This window comes from Leiobunum rupestre, chromosome 5 (assembly GCF_980474605.1).
Source record: "Leiobunum rupestre chromosome 5, qqLeiRupe1.1.hap1, whole genome shotgun sequence".
NCBI classification, from domain to species: domain Eukaryota; kingdom Metazoa; phylum Arthropoda; class Arachnida; order Opiliones; family Sclerosomatidae; genus Leiobunum; species Leiobunum rupestre.
Window position 1 is genome coordinate 66,814,904 of NC_143388.1, and position 17,003 is coordinate 66,831,906.

Genomic DNA, 17,003 nt, shown 5'->3' on the forward strand with positions numbered 1-17,003 from the left:
TGCATAACATCGTGTCAGTCCACACCACCTGCGGAATAGGGGCAGATAACCTATCGTAAATCATCTAACCTATTGACCTAACCTTTTGACCCCGCCGAAAATGTACGCAAAATGGGGGCCCTATAGGGGCCTGTTTCACCCTTATTTAACGGCTGTTTGCATCGTGTCCATAGGGGCAGATAACCTATTGACCTAACATCGTAAATCAACCTCGTAAAACAGCTAACCTTTTGACCCCGCCGAATATTGCCGCAAAAGGGGGCCCCTATAGGGGCCCGTTTCCCCCGCCCGCAGGTGCCCCTTATCGGTATACAGACCCACTTATCTCTAACGTGAAAATATTTTTCGATTTAGATGCAATTTTGATTGAAAGTGTCCCCCAGCACGTATAATGTACAGTACAAATTTCAACTTTCTAGAAAACATAGGATTTGAAAAAAATCACTTTTTCGAGCAAAAAAACAAACATCCCAGGCGCGTAGGAACGTTTAAGAAGTTGGGGGGGGGGGGGGGTCAAACGGACCCGAAAAAGGGTGTCTCGGGGGGTCGATAAAATAAGGTTTGATCAAAAGTTAAGCTGAAAAGTATAAGGAAATAAATCAGTTTAAGTTAAATTTAAAAAACACGTTAATTTAAAGAATAATCTTAATTTTTTATTAAACTTAATTAAATATTGTATTTACAAACATTTCTATTCATTCCTACTTTTTTCCTTTTTTTGTCATTTTGTACATTTAATTCTTAGATCTTACCAAAAATTGATACTCTGTAATCGTTTTTATGAACGAATTCGGATACTAAAGAGTCGACGTCTAAGTCGTCCACCATCTCCTTATACACTGTAAGGAGGCATAAGTGATTAAGGCGCTTTTGGTTCATTGTACTTCTTATATATGTAAAAACTCGTCTTAAGACGGAAAATGATCTCTCGGCTGTGGCTGACGTTGCTGGTATAACTAACAGTAAATTAAGAAGTTTATGAACTTGAGAAAAAAGCTGACGCGTTTCTGGCTGTAAGCTTCTAAATTTAATAACAATGTCATTAATCACTTCGGGTAATTTCCCATTTTCAAAAAGGATTGGCAGTTGGATTAACTCCTTGTTTAGTTTCCATAAGTCAAATCCGTAATCGGTTAATAATGCTTTTCTAACATCATCAGCGTCATCAATTTCCAAATCCAAAACACTATGCCGAATGAGTAGAGTTTGCTCTAAAATCTCGTATTTATCAAATCCAGGTTGTTGAAATCGCCTAGATATTTCATTATATATTAAATCTAAGACTTCAAAAAACATAACTCTCATTTTATCTTTGGGTGTATCTGGTCTATGGGGATCGGACGGAGTAGAACTCTGTTCTAATCTTTTAGGCGGACGACGGACACGAGGTAAAGTAACGGGAGTTAAATCATACTTCGATTCGGCTTTTAACATGTTTATCCAAATATCTTCGAATGACTTCTCGTTTCTCATGTTCTTTAAATGTAATAAAGTAAATTTGACTGCCTCTTTCGCTCCGGAAACCGTCTGTGTTGGACCTTCCAGTATAAGACTTAGACTTTCACTGGGTGCGAAAACAGCGTGACAAATAAGAATCCCAAGATAATTTTCACTCTTCTACAATTGTTCAAGTAGTCCTTTAGCAATGGGAGAAACGGGTTCTTTCGCTTCTTCCGAGCTTTAGTAACATTTCCAGGACTGCTGGATACGTATCTAAAATGCTAGATATGGACGCCACTCTCACTGTCCATCGTGTAGGGCACAATGTTTTCGGGAGTTTAGATGGTAAGTTTTCATCTTCTGCTAGGATCTCTAGAAATTGATGTTTTCGTTTTGGCGTCTTCATCACGGCTGCTACGTCGTGGATCCATTGCATACAATTTCGGATTAATGGTATGGCTTTTGTTACATCTTGTAGGGCCAAATTTAGGCTATGATTGCTGCAGTGGACGTAGAGAGCTAATGGTTGAATTTCACTTATTCGGCTATGAACACCTCTTTCTTTGCCGGACATATTTGCTGCTCCGTCGTAACATTGCCCTCTTAGGTTGGAAATTGGTAAATTACAACGAGTAAGGACATCTAGAATTATTTTTGTAAGTGTCTCTCCGGTTGTATTGTTAGTATCGTATAACCCCAAAAAATATTCTTTGGGTTCTAGAATATTTTGAACTGTACGAATACTAATGGACACTTGTTCATTCCCTGCTATGTCGGTAGTTTCGTCTACAATCCAACTAAATTCAGTGTCTCTTATTTTATCGAGGACTTTACGAAGCAGCAAGCGAGCTAAATCTTCAATAATCTCATTTTGAATTACTGGACTGGTTAATGGTTTGGATCTACTTAACCATGTTTTTAACTCTGGGATATCATTTGCGCGTAACATAATTAACTGGTTGAAGTTTCCATTTACGTCATCGTTAGAGCCCCTGATTGCCAAACCTTGTCTACTTAGATACTTCAAAGATGTAAATATTGCAGTTATTGCCTTTTTAGCTTCCGATCTTTGAATTTCTTCCTGAATAGATATTTGGGTAATTCAAAGTGGCTTTCGCCAATTTTTTTTCAACAGCTTCATTGTGAGCTTCAGATTTATCATGTTTCTTAAACTTATTTTCAGCTTTTTTCCAATTTTTAATACCAATTGAAATAAAGTTTAATTCAACTTTTTTAGACGATGTAAAAAGCTTATATTTGTGCGCCATAACGCACTCGTGACATAATACACCGACCTCATCGTTTTCGTAATGTAGCCAAGGAAAATCAGTATACCACCGTTGCGAAAAATGGTGCTTCCGGCGATCATTTTCATACGGTTTAACTGGATAAGGCTGATTTTTAATATCATGATTGACTAATAATTCAATGAGCTGCTTGCAAGACTCTTGGGTGTGCGGAACCTCACCTGAGTGACCTTGTTCAGATATAACATCTAGATAAGTAGATATTATATGAAGTAATGAACAATATTAAAATGTAACTGCCTTGGGGCCCACACAACAAGGGGGTCCGCACTACAAACTGGAAATTTTAAAACAATTACGATGATGCACATTTTTAGAAATATTTGATTATTTGGTAACAATGATTATGTGTGTTGGTCACACTTACGAAATGGAAAAACAGTGGAAAACTGTGGATTTCGGTAGATATCTGTGGAATGTTCTAGAAAAACTGTTTAAGTATATTAAGTCTGCAAATGCAGGATGATCTGTATTCATTTCTGAATTTGAACTTCAGTAGAAAGTTGGTCATCTTCATCTTACTAGATATAATGTACCATTTCTACGAGTTAAGTCTCCATAAAAATAACGTCTCGACTCCCGTCGTGTAAACGTTTGTATCTCATTTATTAACTAAGTTTATAAATGGATACCGTGATTTTAAAAATTAAACAGTTAGTTTTTTACAAATAATACAAATTGACAAATTTCTGAGAAAAAAAAATCAGTGAATACCGGTAATGTTTTTTTATAATTTTTAATCTAGTATAATTTAAGGATATGTTTAAATTGCTACGTTTTGTATCCGGTTCGTGGTTGCAACTCTGGTAGGGAGGGTCCTCAGTGGCCCACACCCCAAGTTTACCTTGGGGCCCAAATTTGGTTTAAACGACCCTGGCTTGGACTAATAAGAAAATTACAAACCTAAACTAGTTGTCGTGGACCCACTGTCATTGTTGTCGCTTTCCTCATTTTCGACATTTTGAGTCAGCTTTGGTCTCTTTGGCCCTTTGTTAAAAAAGTCAAGAATTGTCTTTTTCGAAGTCATTATTTTAGTAATTCAGTTTTGAAAACTAGAATTGACGAATAATTTATTCTACCAAGTTTTATCACTGATTCACTGGTCACAGAAACTAAAACTTAAAACGTCCTATATAAATTGGAGCAGGTACTGGCTTTAAATTATTTTTTCCTACGACGCGACGTAACGACGTTACGACGAATTATAGAAAATCCGTCGTCTGCTATAGCCACCTTCAGTATAAGAGTAGAAAATCGCATAGAGTCTCAGTGACTCTCAGCCAATTTAAAACGTAACTTAGAAAATACATCATTTAAAAAAATAGTAGGTTAAATTTTTGAATTTTTTGTAGCTTCTCCGAATGCATTTTTACTGTATTCTTTTTTAAGTAAATTAGCGGGAAAAGAAAAATTTCAAAACATATGAGGTTCTATAAGCTTTATAGGTTTTTAAATTGAGAATTTGAGCCTTTTGAAAATTTCAACTGACCAAAAGGTTGGAGGGGGAAATAACACTAGTTGCCCCTCCCAGCAAAGTTCTAGGGAGGGGCAAAGCCCCCCCTGCCCCCCGGTTCCTACGCCCCTGAAACATCCTGTATATTATCACTGTTTATTTAACGGTCAAAATTTCGAATTCCATTTCACAGTTATTTTAAATATCGGGTTACCGTTAAGTACCATAACACTACTTTGACAGTTGATTTTACGACAAAATTTTATACGTTCATATGACTGTTAATTTTATTAATTACCGTTCGCTTACGGTAATTTCTTAGAGTGTACATTGCAAAGGCTTCGAAATCTACTGTTTATTATTGAATGTTGCAATTCGGTGATTACCAAATTCCAGTTTTTCAATACCATCTATAACATATCTTTTACTATCAAAATGGCCTAACGCGATTTTAGTAGTATTTGTGGAATATCGCTTATGATTTTGTGATACTATTTTATTTGTGTTCGCTAACGTTAAACGTTGCGTAACTAAACAATCCGGATAGGAGTTATGTTTAATATTTTTCTTGACAAAATGTCTATCGAAACCATTGGCATTATTTATATCTGCTCCTTTACTCTCCAGGGAATACACTTTTGGTTAAGACCAACGAAAGAGGCTAAGTCAACCGCATAAATCATCTTTCATAAATTCGAGTTGTTTTTTGTTGGTTTCACTAATAAGCATATGATCTTTAAGATAGTCTGAAAAATCATAAAGATGGGTAGACGTTGCCATGTCGTTGTAAATATCGTCAGACTAAAACAGGTAACATATTGAGTCAGTGTGTGTGAAGCACAGCTTTGGTTTAGATCCATAGCGTCTCATTATCTCATTTTAATTAAACTCATTCATGCAGGTTTTGCTGACGATAAGGATACTAAATCCAACATATATTGATCGATTAAGCAGCATCCTAGTTGAAAATAATTTTTAAAAGAACACAAAACTCTTAATAAAATAAATTATTTTATTACTTTTTCTTAGCCATCTCTATCCCTACGAGATTTTCATTAAAAATTCTTGCTCTTGTTAACCGATGTGATGCTCCCATTTGTTGTACTTGTTTTTCATTATGAACTAATTGTGTGTTTCGGCGATTGCGAAGTTTTTCAAGTATTTTCATACAAATAGTTTTTTTTCCTTAATAATTCAAGGTTTATTTATTTTTAATAAATATTAACCCAGCAAACACAAATCGTCCCTGGGACGTCCCAACATGGTCCATAGAGCCCAGCTCGGTCCCGTCAAAAATTCGTCCTACGGGACGAATAACGGACGTCCCATTTTAGTCCTCGTAGTACCAATTTCGCGACATCCGATATTCAGCCCAATCGACGTCGCATGGATCTCCACTATTCGTCCGAAATGTTTCGTCCATCAATGCTATCTAGAGGCGCGTTTATCAGCAATTAATTTTAATTTGTTTCGCCTGTATTTGTATTTGATCTGATAATGATTAATGAACCACAAAATATTAATTTTATTAAGAATGTTATTATTTAAATTTACGAGTTTATTTAACGTGAATTAATGAAATTACGTGTTAAATCAGAACTACTTAATTATTTAATTAATTTTATCTGTTCTTAATTTTTTTATTTTTTTATATTATTCTTTTCTTAATTTTTATTTCCATTATTTTCATTTGATGAATTATTTCTACAATCACAGCCAATTACTGTGAAAAAGCTGATCTAAGCTGGCCGCGCTAAAGTCCTTTTAAAATATCTGGTAGCCCAGTTTGTAGTTTCTTTTGTACGACGCCATTACTCGATAGTTTGGTCAGAGATCCTGGCAGTTATAGAGATGCGAAACTCCCTATACCCTAAGCAAATCAGTTTTTTTTAAATTTTTGCCGATCGCAGCGACGCCTGTAAGTGGGGAGTAATCGCAGAGATCCTAGGATTGTTACCGTTGTTTACAATTTTTGCGTCTCTCGGCTTGAAACGGGGCTTCCTTCCGGCCGAAGGGCGGCGCTGATGCTTGCATTTTTTTGTCAGGTTTTCGGCGGAGTTTCGCATCTCTATAACTGCCAGGATCTCTGGTTTGGTCACCATAAAGTCCATAATGCGTTCTACACAAACGTTAAAGATTATAACATAGTAATCTCTAGTATCGCTGATAATATATCATAAGAGTAAGTATTTTATTAAAAAACTGTTTGATTTTTTAATGATTTTAATTCGATTTTTTTAATGTGTCTTTTACAGAGGTAGGAAGAAAAGTATGTTTGATCAAAGTCTATTTTGACTCGTTACCTTTATGGAGTATTCATCTTCACTCTCACTGAATGGTGGACTTATAGTTCAAATGTGTTCCGTGAATAGTTTGGTAGAATTGTACTATTGGGGATCCGCCGCAATTTTGTTTTTTATTTTATTTATTTTTGAACATTCAATGGATAATACAATTTTATTAAAAATAAACCCCCGCTTTTCGAGAAACATGGAGTATTTACGTTATATTTCCAATTTCAGTTATTTCCAATTTAATAAATTCCGCTTTACTTTTCTGCTAAGTTTTTCTTTGAGATAGGTCTAGTAGAACACGCGAAACACATTAGTGGTGTACAGACAATACGAAAACTTGGTAAAAATAGTCTAACCTAACCTAGCCTAACCTATGATATGATTAAATTGTTTTTGTTATAGTGCGTGGCGTTATGTTTCTCGTGTGCACGTAAGTGAAAGAGTATGGTGGGTGGTACCCAAATTTTCAGAAAAACGAGGAGAATCCGAATATCGATGGTACAACTTTGGGGGGCGCGTCTGGGGGGCGGTAGCCCACCCAATAGCTTTTCAGGGATTAATAATTAGTAATTAATTAACTAATTAATTAATTATTAATAAAATGCTTTAGAACTTACATATATACCCTAATTACCACCCTAGTTAAGCAAAACCTAATATATAGATAGGGGGCGCTATAAACTCCGCCCCCTTCGCACTTTTGAAGTTAACTCAGTTTTTGAAATAAACCACGTGATGTAGGGTATCAAATAAAAGCTTATAACCTCAAGACTAATACTATGTAAAGTATAATAACCCTGGGTGTATTTATGCAAAGTATTAAAGATAGGTGGAGCGTCAAACCATAACCCCATATACTTTGATGTCGCCGTTTGGAATATAACCGCACGGTGTAGTGTATCAAATGAAAGCTTATTACGTCAAAAATTATAATATACAGAGAGCAGGCTAAGAGCGCATTAGTTAAGGCAATTTTTCTGGTTATAAAAGGGTTTTCTATTACAGAAAGATAAATATTTATTAAGCTATTTAAATACAACAATAATGGATAAATATATTTGATATCAAATTTTTAAAGAAATGAACATTTTTAAAAGGGAATGCACCTTTTAAAAAGAAAGTTCCGTTTCACTGTCATCATCTTCACTTTAATCTTCAGGGTCTTCGACATTTTCATTTTCTATGTACGAATTGTCACAGTTTTCTGAGTCGCCCCCACACGCGCACATTTCAGTACATTTAATTCGAGGAGCGTGGGAAGCACATTTACAGGGGGTTTGCCGTCCTCTGGAGCGCAAGGAAGGTCGCACAGAACTGGTTGATAGGTACCATCTTGAACGAACCACCCGTAATTATCTTGTGGTGGTAATCGGGGATGCGGTGTTATATCTCTTGCCCATTCCATGCTTTGATAATGTGCCCAACGCATTGCAGGTCTCAATGCTGCGGATGTAGGTGGTAGCATTTCTCCTTGCAAACCTTTTTTTGAAAAAATCCACCAACGAAGCTCGCCCAGTGTTGTTTTCGATACATTCTTCGTTGGTTTTAGATATACGAAGCAAACAATCTTCTCCAATAAACTGAATATTTCTTCTGAAATGTTTTCGCCTTCTCCAAGTGACGCTAACGCGTGCAGAATGTCCTCGTCCGCGTCTAAAAATGCTTTCCAAAATGACGTTTTAGCTTTTCCCGCGAACCAGCCAGTCACATCAGAACCGGATACGGCCTGAAATCCTGGAAGAGCCAACGACCTCAGTGGCCCTAGTGCATTGTAATAGTCTTTCAAACTTATTACAATTTTTTTTACACCTGTTCGAATAAATGTGCTTTGAGGACAAAGTAAAGGGTAGCGACGTATAGCCAAAAATAGAACATCGGTGTCCGGAGAGAATATGGACAATCTAGTAGCACCTCTCCTCGAAGAATATATAGCGTGGAGTATTAATTTAGTGTCTGTCTCTTCGTGAGAGCTTTTTTAATCGGAGACATCAATGTTTGTAGATTTGGCTTCTTCTTTGTACGACACTATTACGTTTTTGTTTAAGATTTTACCTTCTTGTAGTAAGGCATTTCCAATGAAATCTGTAAGTTCATCTTTGGTTTTTACGTGAGACAAAAGTTTCTTTAAAGAAATATTTCGAATTTGGGTGTTGTTTTCAATTTTATATTGCACAGGCGTTGTTCCTTTTTGTCTCCTCAAACGTGTAGCGTTTTTTAACGAGTTCTCTAAGTATGTGTCAAATACTACTTGAATCTCTAAGAATGTTCCATATTTAGTAAAGATACGATGGCAGAACTCTCTGGCTAGGTCAGCGCAAGTGTTAAGATTTTTGGAAGTTAATGATTGAACTTCGGCCATTGCATCAACTATTGCTACCTCAAATACTTCCATAATATTTGTAGAGCTATTTAGCTCGACTTCAGGACAAGCACTCTGACTTTCCCTCGATTTGACTAGTGATTGGAGGAGGTTAACTACTTTGGCTTTATAACCACTGTGGTTTAAAGAACCATCCGCTCCCGTGGGACCACAGTCAATTCTAAAGTACTGACTACATCTTCTAGTTTTAGATCTTGTCGAGACCGACACAACAGAATCAGCCGCTGAAATAGACTTCGGTCTTCTTTTAGTACTACCTCTCCAGCTTTGGTTTTCAACTTCACGCTCTTGGCCGTTGTTTTCCAGAGTTTCAGGTTGATGTTGCGTAACGGATCCCAGAGGTTTTTACTTCCATCTATAATGCGTTCCTTAACGAATTTCTGATATTCTTTCGAACCAATATCTGACATATCGCAGACATCTTTGCATACGACTTCGGGTGCAACAGATTTCGTGACAAGATTGATTAGATCACTACCTTCGTATCTAAAGGAGTTAGTGAATGTCTCAATGGTAGATATAAGCTTTGTCACGTTCTTCAATTTCCGGGACGATACTGATTCTTTATTTTCGTGGTGTTTCGTTTCTTTTTAACAAGTAATCAAATTAGTTCCAACCATGGCTTTAGCTTCTTCTGAGAGTCTCGAAAGGTGTGGAGCAACTAAGAAGAATTTCGTTAGAGTTTCCGGTCGTAAGGTAATACCAACTAAACCACCAAAAACTTTCATCTTCCTATTCTCCTGTTCAAGAGCTTCATCGCCACCTAAATTGCAAAATGGAGCAACACTTTTGTTCGGGCTCCATTCACCTCTCTTAAGCTCGTTCCAAGTCTGACTGTCGTTATGTTTTAATTCGTTCATTTCTGCCAAATGCCACGCCGACATCGCCGAATAGTTTCGCAGATCCATCGAGAAAAAATATTTCGTTAAATCGTCTAGCGCTGACAATCTAAGCTCCCAGTCAGCACTACGAACGGCTCGAATGAATGCGAGCAAGGAATGAACCATATTCATAGACTGTTTCAAGAATTTGAATGTTGGATTTTTAAATGAAAACTTATCGCAAAACGATTCTATTTTTTCGGCCAATTTCATCGATTCTAACTTTTTACGTAACTTTTCGGCTTCGAAGGCGACATTTTCCGGAATATTACTTTTCCAGGAGTCCGAGAGCTGTTTGCACAGTGTTCTACATTCTTCTTCTTCCGCTGGGTGGTGTGAACAAACTCCTGACCTGAAACTCTTGGTTATCTTCGTCTTTCAAAGTGGTTAAAGCCGCGTCTTTAGTGCCTCTCAAAGACACTAATTCCGAGGAGCGCTTTTGTTTTGGTTGAGAAAACTCGATTCCTAGTACTTCATCTTTTAAAAAATCTTTCAGTTGCCTTCTTGACATAATTTCGTCTTTAGTTTGGTCAAGACCATTTGAAATACAAATATTTAAGAACAAGGCATGAAGTTCAGCCATAGATATGACTTTCATTGTATTCTGTGCAAAGTCCTCTTCAACTAGATTAAGGAACTCGATGCCCGAAGCTACCACTGCCGCCTTTTTAACTTTCTGTGGAGCTGCCATTAACGTCTTGGATCGTAAAGCGTTAGTTACGTTTTTTAACCAACATTGCAAGTGATACATAATATCTACTGCGTGTGCGTCCGTTTCATTTATACATTCATTTAATCGTACCCTCCATGTGTCGTTCTCACTTAACTCAACTGCTTCTCTTAAAGATGCACCGCTTGAATCATAAGATATAATATGTAAAGGGTGCCGTTTAGTTTCTTTGTTATCACAAAAGAAGCAAAGAAGTTTAGAGTACTTGGGGGTTTTGCTTCTCGTAAAGGCCAATGGTACACTCTCAGTCTGACCCCTGCTAGTAGAAGCGGCTAGCTTCAGATTTCAATTTTTCTCGATAACGTTTTTCAATTTGACTTCCACGAGACTTCAGAGAAAATTTTTTATAACAGGTCATATGCCACTTTATCTTCGCTTCTTTAAGTTTTCAACTGTTACATTTCCATCCAGGAAATTTAGAAGTTCTTGGCTGTCAACGTCTTCTTGATCTGCATATTTCGTCAATAAAGAAGATATAGTCTCGTAAGTAGAATTTGCTGGATTTTCCACAAGGTTTTCTCTGGTATCCTTTTTACAAAACACGCAGCTATCACGTTTAGGCGCCCGTGACATCTTAAAAATAATTTTCAATTCCCAGAAAACGAACGTTTCCTTAGCTGACCGAAACTCTTTGCTAAATAAATCGAGGTTCTCGAAATCAACAAACGCTATCGATCCACATGACCCTAAATAATAGCCCTGAAATTTGGTTTTTCATTCGTGTAACAGTTAGGTGTTATAACCGGAGACCTTTGCCTTATTCGGCCGCTTATCTCTCTCCCGTTCTATGCGAGCATGGTTTCATATAACCTTTCTAACTTTATGGCTCTGGAAACTTTTTATTTTGTGTGAGTATACCCCTTGAAACTACAATTTTAAAAAAATAATACTTTTTGACGTAAAAGCTTTCATTTGATACCCTACACCGTGCGGTTATATTCCAAACGGCGACATCAAAGTATCTGGGGTTATGGTTTGACGCGCCACCTATATTTAATACTTTGCATAAATACACCCAGGGTCATTCTAGTTTACATAGTGTTAGTTTTGAGGTTATAAGCTTTAATTTGATACCCTACATCACGTAGTTTATTTCAAAAACTGAGTTAACTTCAAAAGTGCGAAGGGGCGGAGTATATAGCGCCCCCTATCTAAAATACCTAACATATATTAGGTTTTGCTAAACCAGGGTGGTAATTAGTGTATATATGTAAGTTCTAAAGCATTTCAACAATAATTAATTAATTACTTAATTAATTACTAATTATTAATCCCTGAAAAGCTATTGGGTGGGCTACCGCCACCCAGACGTGCCCCCCAAAGTTGTACCATCGATATTCGGATTCTCCTCATTTTTCTGAAAATTTGGGTACCACCCACCATACTCTTTCACTTACGTGCACACGAGAAGGTTTTTTTTACATAACGCCACGCACTATTAGGTTAGGTTAGGTTAGTGGTGTACAGACAATACGAAAACTTGGTAAAAATAGTCTAACCTAACCTAACCTATGATACGATTAAATTGGTTAGGTTAGGTTAGGTTCAATATATTATCATTATTATTATATCATTCTATATTACAACAAAGATATCAAATCGTAGTAAAGTTCAAAAGTAGTAATACTACCGTCATGTACCCTACGATATATCAAAATTTATAATTAGGACCAAAATTGCGCTGTATATTCTACATATATTAGGAAATATAACGGAATGTATGAATTTGGAAATATAAATTAAATTCTCAATGATTCTCAAAAAGCGGGGGTTAATATTTAATAAAAATGTATTCTCCAAGGAATGTTTAAAAAAAAGAAATAAAAACAAAATTGCGGCGGATTCCCAATAGTACCATTTTACCAATAGTTTAGTGAATTTGTATTTCCAAAAGTAAAATTTGCAGTGTATTCTCCGAAAGTTAAGGAAGGTTCGCTGTTTTTAAAGTTCATTTTTGACCTGTACACGTTTCAATTTAACCTTTTAAGTTTATTATTCATTACTCTCACTGAACGGTTCGCCTAAAGCTTTATTTCATACTGTTATATTTTATATATTGAATTTGGAATTCCAAAAGTAAGATTTTCGTTGAATTCTCCGAATGTTAGGGAAGGTTCGCTGTTTTTAAAGTTCATTTTGGACCTGTACATGTTTCAATTTAACTTTTTAAGTTTATTATTCATTACTCTCACTGAACGTTTCGCCTAAAGCTTTATTTCATACTGTTATATTTTATATATTGAATTTGGAAACCCAAAATTAAGATTTGCGTTGAATTCTCCGAATGTTAGGGAAGGTTCGCTGTTTTTAAAGTTCATTTTGGACCTGTTCATGTTTCAATTTAACTTTGTAAGTTTATTATTCATTACTCTCACTGAGTGGTTCGCCTAAAGCTTTATTTTATACTGTGATAATTTATATAGTTAAATTGTAATTCCAAAAGTAAGATTTGCGTTGAATTCTCCGAATGTTAGGGAAGGTTCCCTGTTTTTAAAGTTCATTTTGGACCTGTACATGTTTCAATTTAACTTTGTAAGTTTATTATTCATTACTCTCACTGAGTGGTTCGCCTAAAGCTTTATTTTATACTGTGATATTTTATATAGTTAAATTGTAATTCCAAAAGTAAGATTTGGATATATATTAAAAGCATAGTTTTATTTTGCTTCTGATTTGAAAATTAATTTTATTGTTTTTTTTTACATTTGTATAAGGAAGGTTATTGAATTTTTTAATAGTTTAGTTCGAAATTTATTTTGTTATTTAAAAATTAAATAACTATATAAGTTTTGTAATTTATATGTTAACTGCTAATACTTGAGTTTCCAACTTTCGAAAACCTATCGTAAAAATTTTATAACCTTATATAATAAATTTATGTTCTTAATTTTTATGCAGAGTTCGTGTTATTACAATCAAATTGTACACTTGTTGCTGGATTTTTTCCATTATCTTGTATTTTAATGTTTTTAATAAAATTTTAATAACAAGTTTGGCTTTTTAAATTATTTGTTCAGAATACGATATCCAATGAACGTCCTAGTTTCATCCCTATTGAGCAACGATTGAACCAAATTTAAGGCCTAAAGACATCTCTAGGTTTTATAGAAAGACATCCAGGGGACGACCGCCGTAATCGCCGTTGGACGTCCGAAAACTCGTCCCCGGGACGTACTACGGCTATAGACAAACCGGACATTTGGACGTCCTTTAACGTCCAACCGACGTCAACCCCGGATTTTGGGATGTCCTACGGACGAAGGCAAGATCCGAGTGTGACGTCTATCGGATGTCCAAAGGACGTTTTTGTGTTTGCTGGGAACTTACCAAGGAAAGCGTTGTAAGTTTGAAAAATGACTTGCTAATCTCATCTTTTGCTTTTTTTCGAGGTTGAGTATTGACTTCTATATATATCTAATCCATGGGCTTTGATTGAATTGTAAACCTCTGTGTATTTTAGTAAGCCGAAGACCAAGCGATAAGTATGATTTAAAATTTCTGTAGTGGATAATATAGTACTTCCTACTTTCTAAAGTTGGTGTTAATTTTGGTTGCTTGTCCATAAATTTTGCAACCAGAATCTGCAATAGTGGTTTCAATAATAATTTATCTCTCTGGTTCGCCCCCCTTCATAATTGCGAGGGGAAAAGACTGCATAAAAATTTCGGTTGGTCGGTCCAACCCGTTTGAATTTTGTTCGGAGTCAAGCCAAAGTCAAATCTTTGCGCCTGCGTAATTGCCGTTTCAGAGAAGGCAGATTTACTATTATCCTTGGCCCTTGGGACCTCATTAGTTCAGTTTTATGCAACGTTCTGCGGGAAGAAACGGTAAAACCAAAATTTCTTTTAAACGTAATACTTTATAAAGAAAATTACTTACGTATTCATTTCTATAGCACTTGTACATTTAACATGGGAGATGTTACCAACACACCAAAACGGTGTAAGGATAAGCCTTTGCCTAGGATACATTGGGACTGGGAGTTAATGGTAAAGAAAAGGAAAATTTGTCGAGCAGGAAGAAAAAACCATACCAAGTAAACGAAGGAAATTCGCCGGAAATTAGAAATGTGTTGGGGGAGAGTCCTCGTAGTAAATCAAATGTACCAACGTTTAAAAGAAAGCTAGATCTGCAAGACATTGAAACAACAGCGCAACCTCCTGCATCTTCGTCTCAAAAAGCTCCACCTTTATCAGCTGCCAAAAAAACTGTAATTTCTAAAAAGACTACAGTTAATTTGAAAAATTACTACACTTTCCAAAAGAATACAGTATCAACATAATATTTTATTACTTTCATAGAAACAAGGAAAACACTTTTTCTGCCCCAGAATAAGGTTCGATAAAAACCTTTTTAGTTAAATAATGGTTCCAAAGCTTTGTGATTTCTATTTTAATAACTTTTTACAAAAATATAGGCAATACCAAGACAATACAAAGAAATATTTTCAAAATAATTTATAGATTAAATTGTTGACTGCATTTTAAATGATTGGTGGGCCTGCTATTTGTTCTTTGAGTGTTGTATCACTTTAATTTTTTTGTGGTGTCCTATCAAGCAGTGGTTAGTTAACTATATTTGCTAAATAACCACAAATCATCCAAATTTTATTAATTTGATCATGCATAGAGTTGGGAAAAACATATTTAAGAATTCTATTTTTTTTATTTCTCCAATTACCCGTTCAATGTGGATACGTAAATTGGCAATTTGTCTAGTTTTCTCAACCTCAGCTTTTGAAAGTTGAGTTTTTTTACCTATAAATGGTGGTTTATTTAACTTTACGCCCCTGTGTTCTAAATCATCTTCTATGATAAAGCCACGGTCTGCCAGCACGCTATCGCATCTTTCTAGCATGTCCATTAATCCACTGTTTTTAGTAATTTCCTTATCTGAAATTCTCCCGGGTGACAACTCTGATGCACAGCTTACAAAACCATAAGGTGTAATACCTAATAGGCCTTTAGCGGTGTTATACTTTTTGTATTGTGAATACTTTGAGTAGTGTAGTGGTTGGGTTTCTCAATGAAGAGTTCGGTAAAGTCGATTAACAAACGAGTAGTAGGTTATAATTCTTTAAATTGATGTGGCATAAATTCATCCACTACCATGCGTGATGGCCAAATTGGTATGCGAGTTAGTCTCTTGTTCAATAAATCCACCCATGATACCCGTACATTACTAACAGTTTGAACACTTATTCCAAACCTATAGCCCAAATCTTCTTCTAATAAACCAGCCCATATACGGCACATCACCAAAAACATCTGATTTTTTAAATCCAAAGAAAGCAGTCTACCTTAGCTGGACTCATTTCTTGGTTTCTTCCGCACATAACTTTTTGCACTATTATAAAATTTCAATTTAGAGAAATCTTCTTCTAGAAAGTTATATAAAGCTGTAAAATCTTCTTCGGTATGAAAACCAGCGTAGAACTTTAACTGTTGTGTATTTCTGGAAATGTTTTTATAACAAAACTTATCTTGCTATGACCTTTCTTCGATTTTGGCATCTTTCTCTCGTAACAAACTTTCAAAACTAGATAATGTATCCCGAAGTTTGGCAATTTCTTCGTGGCATTTAGCCAACTGATCTTCTAAAAAATCATTTTTGCTTTCACTACCTGTTATTGTTTGATAAAAGATTTCGATGTTCACCCGGAACAGTGCCGTAGGTGGAATAATAAGTATGATCATTGCAACCGTTTTCAGCATGCCCACAGTCTGAAAGCTCTTCGATCAAAACGATTTCCCCCGCAGTTTCATCAAAGCCGAAAGTTATATTTGCAGCAACCTCAGGAATACAAACATCACGTTCTCTTGTGGTAGAAATGTGTTGGGGAAATGTGTAGTTACTGATGAATATCGGAAACCTGTCACTTTTTTGTTTCACGCCATCTTTCTGGAAATGAAGCCCGCATACAAACTGTCTTTTAGAAGGTATCCAAGTAATAGTGTCTTTAATCGGTGTATTACTACTTAACCTATGCTTTATAACTGGTGAGTTGGCCATCTTATGTGAAACAAATCTAATTCTTCGAACCCACTCATCTCTTATCATTTTCTCCTTTGGAAACCGATGAAAGCTTATGTTTTTCGATGACATTGTATTACTTAAGCAATTCGGAATACAACAGGTATTACCTCTCGACCAGTGAAGTTTTTTAGCCATGTCAAATGAACTCAATCGCTAAAATACTAATAATTAAATTTTAAAAATATACAAAGCCTAGGCACTTTGTCTTCTAGTCAAGGATAGATGAATCAAAATCACTCGCTCGGTAACTTGGTAGCACTGAAGTGGCAAGACCAAAAATCCAAAGACTAAATAGAGATTTTAGTTGAATGTTCCGTCGGCATACGTACAGCACTTCCACGTGTAGAGGTACTGGATTTTTTCTTATTGAAACAACTATTAGATCAAAGAATACGCAGATAGTTCTTCCTGTTTTACTATCGAAATCAACTTGTAGAATAAAGCCTTCTGGACTCTCATAACATCAAACGAAGCTTATTATA

General features: G+C 35.8%; 1 protein-coding gene across 1 annotated transcript; it reads right to left on the bottom strand.

The window, feature by feature from the left end:
- Positions 1 to 741: 741 nt before the first annotated feature.
- On the bottom strand, positions 742 to 1,473 carry LOC149945645 (zinc finger MYM-type protein 1-like). Its single transcript, XM_090176651.1, has one exon. It carries the CDS (start codon positions 1,471 to 1,473, stop codon positions 742 to 744), a length of 732 nt encoding a protein of 243 aa, XP_090032777.1.
- Positions 1,474 to 17,003: the final 15,530 nt, after the last annotated feature.